Source organism: Mesitornis unicolor, unplaced genomic scaffold (assembly GCF_000695765.1).
Source record: "Mesitornis unicolor isolate BGI_N332 unplaced genomic scaffold, ASM69576v1 scaffold10631, whole genome shotgun sequence".
NCBI lineage: Eukaryota > Metazoa > Chordata > Aves > Mesitornithiformes > Mesitornithidae > Mesitornis > Mesitornis unicolor.
Genome location: NW_010163123.1, coordinates 5172 through 16803, shown reverse-complemented (window position 1 = coordinate 16803; position 11632 = coordinate 5172). Strand labels below are relative to the sequence as shown.

Below are 11632 nucleotides of genomic sequence, written 5' to 3'. Positions count from 1 at the left end.
GCTCTTCCTCTTTCTGGGAGCAGTGGCACGCACCACGGCTGGGTGTATTGCTTGAGTGCAGGCCTCACTCCTGCAGGTTTTGGCACAGACTGGAAAGGAGCATCCATTGCAAGAGATTGGGGCCCCACGGGATCTTGCTGGCTGCTGCAGCAAGTGCCTGCCTTCTGACAAAAAGCAGTGCTGAGGTACTTATCCATTGTACGGGGAAAGCAGCAACTTCTCTTACAGAATCCAACACACCATAAACGGCCTTTGTCTCTTTCAGTCTCATTACCAGTTAGTATCATCTTCCCAGTTCAACTCCTCTTCTTCACCCCAGCCTGCAGCTTCAGCCTAGAATCACATAAAATTATTGACATTAAGGCACATACACTGTACTTCTGGACTTAGCACAGCCACAGGAAGCAGGCAGTAGCCTGTGTGGCTTGTGGTGTAGCACAGCATTCAACCAGAATGCTGAAAGCCCCTCATAAGACCAAAAATGAAGTGCCAGTATTTGCAGCTTTCTGTCTTAAAGAACTTTTAACTACAAAAGGAAGCATGTTAAAGAGCAGACTGACAGGGAAATTCTTATATATTTTTCCTAAAATTAAAGCATGAACTGTTTGTACCAAAACCACTTTCCATTAAGAGCAGGATGCTGTTAAATAGATTGTTTCTTTCCCTCTAGGAACAGCTGTTGTCCTGCTGTATTCTAACACTGTGACTTCGATCTCACCTGTCTGCTGACACATCTCTTCTACTCCACAGCACTACAGTGAGCGACTCCTCAAAAAATGGAGTTAATAGCACAACAGTGCTTAAAAATCAAATGTGCCATTTTCAAATGTCGTAAACAACTTCAGTTTACCTCCAAGGCTTCTCTCTCCAGGTTACCTGTGGTGTCTCTCCTGAGGCTGAATTAGCAAAACAACTTGAAATCAACAGCTATTCCCTACTGGAGTTGGTGACAGTATTCGGAGTACCACCTCCCCTCCTAGGAAACAAGCAGCCTCTGGAGTCTCTGTGATGGGGATAGAGGGATTTACCTGCTCACTTTAAAAAGGCAGTTTTGTAACTCATCCAGGTTCTCTGAAAGGGAGAAGTGTCCCAGCTATTTCTTCATGAAAACAAAGTACCCAAAAAGCTTCACTCTGTAATCCAGAGGTTCTGGTTTCCTGCTTCTTTATCTACAGGGCTATTAGGCTTTCCGAGAAGAACCAGGAGCAACATTGAGCCCTGAGCATTCTCTGTGCTTGAAAGCCCCCATCTCTTTGTGCGTGGAGCTGTGCCTGTTCAGCAGATAGGATCCAGCCTCGTTTTACCTCTCTGACAAATCAAGGCCCCCCCTAACATAGTGTCGGGTCTTTGCACACAGCAGCACAAATTAAAAGGAGTTAAAACTCCTGAGTCAGTGCCGTTAGTAGCGTGCAAGTTAAATCCATTCCCTTGCTGTTTCTTAACACAACTGTCTCACTGCTGCAGGAGCAGCCCACTGAATTACCTGGTGCCTGGTAAAATGCAGCAGAGCTCAGCATCTTGCATTCACAGGTAAAGAGTCAGCGGTACAGCTGTGTTCTGTGACGGTGTGTCATGCCATGTACATGCTTTAGTATCCTCTAAAGCTTGCAGTCATTTAAACCCCTCTGCCTATAGCCTCTTACCTCGATAACATCAGCTGCTGCAAATTTGGATGAAAACAGCACCTCCTGGGAGGCACCGTCTCTGCTGGATACTGCATCAGAGTGCAGATGGCTGGAAGATGGTGGAACAACTGCTCCTATCCTCACTTCAGGTACAATCAAGAGAGGTGAAGAAGGTTTAATGTCTGGGATCATGTCAGCAAACCAGTCCAGTTCAGGGTCTCGCATGGGTTTCCTCTTCACTTTGATTGTGAATTCCTCTCCTAGGCTGCTCTCTGGTGAAGACTTCAACCTTTCCTGAAAGGCTGTTTTTGGCAGCACCATTTCCCCTGGTTGTTCCTGGTGGTCCCATTTGTCATTGCTCCAGCTGTTCCTGGGGCAGGACTTTGTGGAAGGACTCAGTTGGAGGCTTTTGAATTCTTTGCTCAGTTGATGGGTACCTGGCAGAGGCCTCGGCCTTTCAACTGCATCAGCTTGTGTCACAGTGAGGCAGTTTCCTGAGGACAGTTCAGGACTGGGGCTGCTGGGCTCAAAGTCATCCCAAGGCTTCTCATCTACATCACGTCCAGCAAAATAAGGTCCCACGCTACCCCGCAGCTCTCGGGGCTGAATTTGAATGTTCACAGTTTTCTCAGTGTCTGTCTCCTCTGGCTCGCTCCAGTCTGGCCATTCTTCTACTGGCTTTTCGGAGGTAGTCAAAGAGCTCCTGCTGCTCCCTAGCGTATTAATGCTTCCAGGAATTCCATTCAGGGGGGGCTGAGTGTCTTGCTCACCTGTGAAAGACAGAAGTATTACATACTTATTTCAAGAGAGCAAGTGCAGAGACAGAGTCATGCCTACAACTCCTTGACATCACAGGTACCATCTGGCGTGGAAATAAGCTCCTCTCATATTCGAGAGCACAGCCAGCTTCCTGCTTGCAAAGCATCTCAAAGCCCATGGGCAATAAAAGCTGACTGCTGATAGCAATAGGTGACTGAAAAAAGGTCATGAAAGTCAACTGAGTCAGCTTCTGAGGCCAGAGAATGAGCTGACCCATAAATACAGTGTATCTGCCAAGCTGTAGGAGGGGTGAGAAAGCACAGCAGAGAACCTGCTGTAAGGAAATGGAAATTCAAGGCTGGCCAGCCAGCAGTCTGGGCATATCAGATTCCCAAGTAACTATTGCTTAGGAAGTCAAGGGTCACACTCTCATTCCTTCACAGTTACCTTCTGTGGTTCGCTGAATCTCTTGAAGTGTAGGAACACTTCATCTGCAAGACACTTGATTACTAACAAGGAAGAGCTAGGGAAAAGTCTTACCTGTCTTTAAGGCCAGCGGGTGACCTTGTCGCACAGAAAGCTGCTTGACAGGTACATTTCCAGCGATGGGGAACACACTAGAATTGTTCTTCAAACACCGAGACGTTTGATTTCTCTGATTGCTTATGACGTGGCTAGGGGAGCCTGCAGGGATGAAAGAAAAGAAAGGACACCAAGTCCACAAGGGGTTGTCAGGCTTAGTTAAAACTGCCTGCAGCATTGGACCGTTCTTATTTACAACACTGACAGGCAATCCTGAAAGAAAGTTGGCGCAGCAATGCAACAGCTGCACCTCTCGATCTGTGTGTAACACAATGCTCCTCTGTTCCTGCCATCTGCAGCTCTCGGCAGCACAAAGTTTGAGCAACTGTAAATGGTCGTTTTTTGCTGATACTTTCTTTCAATGAACAAACTGATTACAATCAGAACAGATGATTTAAAAATGCTGTCTGCCACCTGTCTGGATCCAAAATCCCAGCTTCTGTACTGCAAGGCATCACAAACCCCTGTTATCTGCCTCCTACAAAAGCACAGCACTGATAGTTACAACAACTCAAAGCACAAGCAAACCCATGGGACTGCACAAACCCTCTTTTATGCCTGGGCATGAGCAGAGCAGCTTACAGGAATGAGAGGCTCCCCTGAAGGCCGTGTGACAGCCTCCCTTGTAGCACACCCCAGGTGAGCTGGGGTGGGAGGCAGTAAAGGCCACACTTTGAAGCTGCACAAGGCAGGCTTGTTTCCCTGGGCTAGTGACAATAGTTTGGCAAGCACAGAGTTCCAGTTCATTTTAGGAGTTGTGGCAGTGATTCACAAGCACCTGAGCCCCTGCTGCCACCACCCCAGAACAGCACAGCTTAGGCCACTGCTGCATCTCCTTCCAGGTGGCCCACCAGGGTTTCCAGCCAGTTACGTCCACCTCAGCTAGGGGTTACCAGCACAGCCAGAGAGTCATGGCCTGTGGCACCAGAAAGGACTGCAATTAGCACACAGAACCCACCCGTCCCCAAAGTGCCCTTGAGAAAAGGAAAGTCAGTTTAGGGGCTTGAGTAAACAGCTTCTTAAGGCTCACAAGTTCCACCTCTAGTACTGTTTTTTGCAGGTCATCATTCACTGTTGAGGACAAAGGTGGTTTTTTGTTGTTTGTCAGTAGTTTAATCAGGTCTAATTTAAAATATTATCTAAAAATTAAACCTGGTATTAGCATGCAGTCTACAGGTTTTTAGTTACTGTAGCCTACTAAAATAATTTAAAGCAAAATAATGCAATGAGCCATCCACAAATTTTAATAATGGGTGGTAGCTGTCAGTACACACAACCACGAAGAAAACATTTATACTTCAGTTGGTCTCTATCATGCATTTCATTGGGTATCTGTATGTCTAAAGTAGAACAAATGCCGATTCTTCCCTCCACTTCTAAGCATTTTCAGTTTGAAAATCCAGAAAAGCCTTCCCCTAGTACATTTGGTTCCAAGTTATCTAGGAGCTGCAGGGACTTTCTTCATATGGATTAGCTGAAAAGCCTCCTGAGAGCTGAGAAAATGGGGAAGTTCGTATTCCTTTTCCAATCTATGAATAGAAATCAGGGGAAGAGGATGAGATATAGTATGGACAGAGGGAAAATTAAACAACTGTCTGGGAAAGTATTTGAAGTCCTTTAGAAGGGCAGTAGAGTATTTCCACCAATCATACACACTTCATCTCCTTTGCTTACAGAGATTCTAAAACGAAGAAGAGGGCTTTCTTCCTCAGTGTATTTCCTACATTTAAAATACTTTTATATTATGATATCAATTCTGTTTGCACACAGTCAGCACCTAATTTAGAATTCAAGATTAAAACAAAAAGCAAATTAGCTGCTTTTTGTTTTTCTCCAATTACCCTGCTGACAGCAAGAGATTCATCACCCAAGAAAGTCTGCGCCCCGACAACATCATTTACCTTCTGGGGAAAGATCTGCAGTTTTCATGAAACTTGGTGCAGAGCTTTTGAAAATCTTTGTTCTTTCTCCACCAACGACGACTTCAGGTCCAAGCAGGGAGACGAGAACTGCCAAGCTGTGCAGCGTTATCGCAACGATGGAGTCACTGGTGTCTCGAAGGCCCAGCAGTACCTGCACCGAGAGCAGTATTACCAAGAACAGAAAATTTGGCTTTTCCACTTCTTTCCCCTTTAAATGTTACATTTGCAGCCCATTTCGTTTCTACAATCTCCCACAGCTCTCAGTAGGTAATGGGCATTAGTCTGTAGCATAAAATCAGCCTTCCACTTTGTGTTAGAAGCTAAAGAGTGGCTGATCCTGGTGTGCACTGGACCATAATGCCAAGGGAGCATGAGTTTAAACCTGCTCCTCTGCTCTTGACAGCTGGGGTGTGAAACAAAAACACAGGCTCTCATTGTGAGGCTGCCACTCAAGGCCGAGGGGTATTGGCACAAGTGGTGAGCGTCACACAGGGCATTGGGTTTAACAAAACCACCACTCCAGATCAGGATGGGAGGATAAGGGTTAGGACTTGCCTAGAAAGGAAGTTGCAAACTGCCTGTGGCCAGCACTGTGCGATCCTAACTTTAAGCTAAGAACTACCCTGAGCAGTAGAAATCCCATATTCTAGGATATACCGCCTGTCTTGCTGTCCCTCACCTGTGGCAATATGATGTTTTTCAACTCCTCTCGAGAGAACAGTTCTGCGTAGGCGTGAATATGCGACAGCAGCACCATTCGAACGTGCTCCTCGTGAACCTCAAATAGCTTCAGCAGCACCGGAATGACGTGCGTCTGGAACAAGGCTGGCGACAGGAGACAGCTGGTCTGACTTTCACCAGTTTGCTCTAGGGGAGAAGGGTGAAGGTAGGATAAGGCTGCTTCAGTAATGAGAGACAGCTCACCCAAAAGCTTCTCACTGAGAAACCATCCCAGCTGAGATCTGCAGTGACACCGCGCTGCCAGGTCTGATTCTTTGTCAGCTGCCAACACGACTTCCTTGGGATGTCAGAGATGGGAGGGAGGAGAGGCAACAGTGGCAGTGTCCATTGCTCGATGGCAATGGCTCTGAACACGGAAGGTCAGACGGTCACAAGACAGGTATTGCTTACCTAAAACACCAGTGGCTATTTAGGAAAAACTGAGAGGGAGGGGAAGCAAACAGCAGGGACAGAGATAGCTGGGGATCCAGCAAGACCTGCTCAACACCCTGTGGAGAGGAAAGGAGGGGAGACCGAGCATTCTTACAGGAGAACGAGTGCAGTGGCAGAGAAAAAAGGATGGGGAGGGTAGAGGAAAGGTGAGAAGAGAAATACGTAGTGAGCTACTGAGAAAGCCTGGGGTGAGTGGGTGACGTGAACCTAGGAAAGAGCCCAGACAATTCCTGATTCTCCTCCCAGCATCAGCAGAGCAGTGGAAAGTACTGCAAACAGGGAAGCACACATAACTGTCCTTTCCAGTTCTGTGTGCTACAGTATTTGTTCTGCTTAAATAAACACCACTATTCCCTCGATTCAAGGGAATGACCACTCTGAATTAATTCCAAACTTGCCAGTAATAACTCTGAAGAGAGAACGTATTTAAAGGTCACCTTTCTTTGGACCCAGCAGATGAGGAAGAAAACTCTTGACAGCTACAGGTTCTGCAAATACGAGCTGATTGAGCAGAAGAGGCACCAGCCGTGATGCTATCAGCTCCTCTGACAAGCCAGCCACCCTGTCCAGCAGGAACCTGTATTCCAGGAGAGAACAATTAGTATCAAGGCAGCATTTACAACTGTTTCCCTTGATTTCACTTTCTGTGTCTGCCTCATCTCCTAGAGAAAGTCCCATCGCAGCCTCTCACTCTGTGTGCACCCTAACCTAGAAGGACAAGGCTCAGCTCCTGCCTGAGGCTTTCGGGTAAAGATAACACAAAGCAGGAGCCAGAGGCACATCCTGTAAAACCCCACACCCGGATCGCAGCCTCTCACCAGCACATCCAGGAGCACCACTGCCTGCAGCTGGCTCACAAAGGCTTACCCCTCAGAAGCTGTCCACAGCTGTAGCATCAAACTCTCTCGGAGCTGGTACTTCCCATGAAGTGCTACAGCATCAAACTGCAGATGACTTGGCCTCTCACCCTACAACCTGGTGCGTCGCAAGAATTTTTCTGTTGCTAGAGAAAAGGCTGTTCTACTCACTGCACAAGGGGAGTTTGCTTTGTAAAATGGGAATTCCATTTTGAAACCACCTCCATCTAATGCATTTTAGTAGTGGCTTACAAAGCACGGGTTATATTGATTTATTTAAGTCACAAGAGTTTGATTTTGTGCAACTCCTCTTCCTTGCAGGATTTTAATTTTTAAAATATCTAACAGTTACTGCTGTTCTCTAGGCTTGGAGGAGACTAAGACCAATAGCACACATGCTGTATCTTTAAGCAAAGTATTCGTTTCCTCCCTCAGCAAACACTGCTGTTGCAGAGATGGTGGGAACCATTCTGAGTGCTCCTGCTAAGATCCCCTTTCTTCTTTTCTTTGCTCTACTTAGTCTCAGACTAGTGAAATCAAACCAGCGTTACAACTGATGGCAGCTACAGAAGTATAAAACAAGCAAGAAAATAGCTCTGTCAGAACACCCAGGCTCCTTTATACAGGAAAAAAAAAAAAGAAAGATTCAGCTTCTGCCTTTTCCAGGCCCAGATAATGCCATGACAGCTCCTGGGAGGAGCTGCTCACCAGAGCCTGAGCAGCTACGCTGTTCATGCCACACTCCTTCCTCTACCACAACACTACAGCGCAGAAATGGGCTTTTCAATGCTTAGCCATGGTGCACTAGGAGATGGGACAGTGCTGCTAAAGCTGGTGGAAGAGAACCTGAATAATTTAACTTCTGCTGATAACATCAGCATTATTCCCCACAAAGTGCATTAACTCCGTTAGAACATGGAAAGTGGAAAAAAACATTTCCTTTTCACACCCCTGTACTTCTGGGAAGACGTCTGTTCTTGACCCCGCAGGATTTCAACCCAGCTGCTAGCAAGCAGATGGGACTCAGAAAAGCACCCCTGAAGTGAGGCACGTCCCTAAAGCCTGGTTTCTGATGGATTCTCCAGTGACAGCAACTGGTCTGTAGGAGGTAAAAATACCACTGTCTGTACGGCTGTGCTCAGCATCACTCTGGAGGCTGGCGAGTATCAGCATGATGCAGAGCCCAGCAGGCACCGCTTCTCCCAGACATCAAACCATTCACAAGAAACTGGGAACGGAGGGAGTGAAGAGCTTCCTCTGTGATGCGATCATTACTTTGGCTGGAGTACCCAAAACATTAGAGAGCAAACAATGTTCTGCCAAAACAATCAAAATCTGGCACCTGAGAAACTGCCTCTCTGGCCACTAGCCTTCCCGTGTCCCCCCATGATCCCATTTGGCAGAAATATTTCTGAAATAAGCAGCTTCCAGATCATAGTTCCTTCACTTACTTGAAAAATTCAGTTTTTTCCTCCTCAGACTTTACTGTTAACGTCTTCAGAAAGTTCACAACTTCCAGAAAATCATTCCTACGCACAAAAACATTGGCTGTCAAGTGCAACCCTTATTGATGCTTAAACCGCCCACAACTAAGACATTGCAAATCCCCATCCTTCTTTTAGCAGACAGAACTGACACATGCAAGTCAAGTGCCAGACCACAGACACTGGTGTGTGGGTCTGACCAGTTACCCAACAGCTGCACTCGTGCAGCACTGCACTCTGAAGTCACCAATTCCCAGGTAGATGTCAGCAATGTGGCATCAGCCACCTCTGACCACCTTCCTTGGGCAAGGAGCAGAAGGAAGTGCCAGCCTATGCTAATGCCACCACGCAGAGAAGCACTCAGGAGACAGCAGACACAGCCCTCTGGATTATCTCACAGCCTGCTTTGCTCCAGCGGTATCACTAATGATTCTGTTTTCTAGAGCATTTCCTACCACCTCCCCATGAACCAGGGGAGATGCAACTGACTGCATGTGACAAAGGGACACACTTCTGTCACCGCTGCTAGCTCAGCACCTGGAAGGCTGATATTACTTTCTTAATTTAAGGAGTCTCTTTGTCCAAGATCCCTGTAAGAGGCAGTGATTACGCCTGCACTTCCCACCCAATAAGTAACACACCTTCACAAAATGAACCCATCTGCAACACAGAAATAAGCAGTATCAAGAGAGGCAAGATATTCCTTTCCTTACCTGAAGAACTCGTGAGACAACAAGCTGGACAGTGGTGGACGACACTTTGGATCTGGATTCAGCAGTGTACAGTGCAAGGTTTGCTGAAAGCTGGAGAGAATATCTGCTGAAACTGAAAGCCACAGCACTCACAGTTAGATTTCTCTCTCAACATTGAACAAGCCATGGTCAGAAGTCCTCCACCCTCTCAAAAACTTACTTTTAGAAGCTCTATTTGATAGCAAAATCACTTATATATGTCCTTAAAGGAAGGGAAAATAGCATTTCCATGTCTCTCCCCAGGCTTCTTGGCTATTGGGGCACCAAGGAACACTGTCCTCCAAGAAGCTTCCTGCTCCCTCTGCTCTTGCTCTGCTGCGATACACAGCACCCATGCGCCCGCATCCCTCACCCTCGATGGAGCAGCTGGTGGGGCAGGATCAGGCAAACCTCTGACTGCCACACAGCAGATGTGGGACTGCTCGTGTTATGCAGGCAGGTGACCCCCAGCCACATCTGACCGTGCTCAAACGCAGGAAAAAGGGAATACAGGAGAAGCCAAAGCCTGTATTTTAACCTAGCAAACGTGAAGAACAACAACAGCCGCTGAACCTGCAGCACATCTGCCAGCTGCAACAGAAGGCAAATGGCTCAGTTGACACAGGCAGGGAATGAGCTAGAGGGGCACGTTGACAGCAAAATAAACACAGGTCATTCCTCACTCTGAGCATTTACGACTGTCAGGAGATTTTCAACCATTGTTCCAAACGCGTAGGCATCCCTTGCGTGCCCGCAGCTGTTGGGCAGAATTTTGAAATCTGCAGACTGAAAATAAAACCAAAAAAAAAAATCAGCAAATCAGGAGCTTATGAACTACTCGGTAGTTTTCATGAATCTCTATTCCCTCCCCCCTGCCATATACACTCTCCAATTCTTTTTATAGCACCAAAGCTCCACTAAGTACCCTACAAGTAGAGTATTATGCTAAAAAAGCTCCACTGGGGAATTTATAACCGAAAGGAGCAGCTACATCACAATGAAACAATTCCCCCATGAATGCACGCAGCAATTGCAAGTCAACAACTTTCAGTATTGCTATGGAAACAGGCAAGAATTAGAGAGAAAGAGTGCTCCTTTGGCATAAGCAACACACAGGATGCTTAACAGATAGGGGGTGACTAAAAAGAGAAAGGAAAAAAAAAGGCTGTGGTATGCGAGGGCTCCACAGTCGTTTGACCACCGGGATCTGGGCAATCTCAGCAACTAATCTGTAATTTTTGCAAGGCTTTTGTGATTTAGAAGCATTACAGCTGCAACACAAAGTGTCTGAAAAATACTATGACAACCTGCTGTCCCACCACTCCTCATTCAGAATTTCATTTCCCTCTGCCCAACACCGTACCAAAACCAGGGATGGGAGTGAAGGGGGAGAAAGGGGAAGCAAGGAAACCTTGGGTATTACCCAACAGCCACTTCCTCCCATTCAGGCATAAGGAAATAAAATAAGTGAATGAAAACTATTTCCCAAACGTGGCACGTTTATTTGTTGCCAGCAAGAAATTCCTCTGGCAAGTGATGTTACTCACCGTTTCCTCACAAGGGATGCACGACTGGTCTCGTACCGACTTGACATGACAGAGGAACTGGAAGGAGAAGAGCGGAGATGTGAGCTGCCCCGATCGCTCATCTGTGCCCAGCAACAGGCACAGGAGCTGAGTGTGTGGCAGGAGGTCTGGCCCTGCCCCTTCGGCTGGTGTCCAGGGCAGCCTGTGCTTGGTTTTGGCCAGAGGGGAGGCACAAATGGACCAAGTGGGAAGCACCAAGCTGACAGAAAGCAACTTCAGGGCATCACAGCCAACTCATCCCTTTAGCCCTCAGTCCTATCATTCCACATGATCCATCTGCACAGGGAAAGGATTTCATAAGTTTTAGCAGCCAGATTTTATTGCCGTGCTCTTTGCATCGTCGTGCACCACCACGCACACGAGTTTCGTGTCTGCCTGATCCCTTCTGAAAGGCGATACGTGCCAGGGACACTCAACACAGTTCGTGATGGATTTATGGATCCTCTGGGAGAAAAGGCAGTATACATTTACAACTGTGCCAGGCTGCAGCAATGACTCTGCACAGCATGCAGCAAAAAAATCAAACCAGGAATTTTTCTGCCAAGAGCAATAACAAGCAACGAAGATGCCAGCAGCAAAAGCTAAGGAGTCATTTAAATTATTTTTCTTATTTATTCATTTCAACCTGGATCTTCCTTCTTCCCATTAAAGCTTTGTTTGTTTGTTTTTAAATCAGTACAGAGGAGCGAGGATTTCCGACTCTCCTCAGTCCTAACGTACCCTCCAGCCAGAAGTTTCCCTTAGAAAAGCAGCTGATTTTTGGCTAATGGGGAAATAGTTTCTGTTTGTGTAAAGGTTGTGGCTTATAGTTACGGTCTCCTTAAAGATTCAGGTCAGAGCTGGCAGTAAGCCAACACACTTAATAGTAAACTCGGCTAACTGGAAGGACTTGGGCCTTCACATCCACAGACAG

The 11632-nt window shown here is 46.8% G+C and overlaps 1 protein-coding gene across 1 annotated transcript in view; it reads right to left on the bottom strand.

Annotated features, from left to right (window-relative positions):
- Window positions 1–11632, bottom strand: part of SCYL3 (SCY1-like 3 (S. cerevisiae)) — a 13778-nt gene continuing 2146 nt past the window's right edge. The window contains exons 4-13 of the mRNA XM_010193830.1: window positions 10681–10737; window positions 9817–9919; window positions 9116–9227; window positions 8370–8447; window positions 6499–6638; window positions 5568–5755; window positions 4868–5039; window positions 2925–3068; window positions 1644–2395; window positions 1–333 (exon numbers count right to left, since the gene is read on the bottom strand). Coding sequence (XP_010192132.1) covers window positions 271–333; window positions 1644–2395; window positions 2925–3068; window positions 4868–5039; window positions 5568–5755; window positions 6499–6638; window positions 8370–8447; window positions 9116–9227; window positions 9817–9919; window positions 10681–10737 — 1809 coding nt within the window. The 3' untranslated portion in view covers window positions 1–270. The remainder of the gene's footprint in view (window positions 334–1643; window positions 2396–2924; window positions 3069–4867; window positions 5040–5567; window positions 5756–6498; window positions 6639–8369; window positions 8448–9115; window positions 9228–9816; window positions 9920–10680; window positions 10738–11632) is intronic.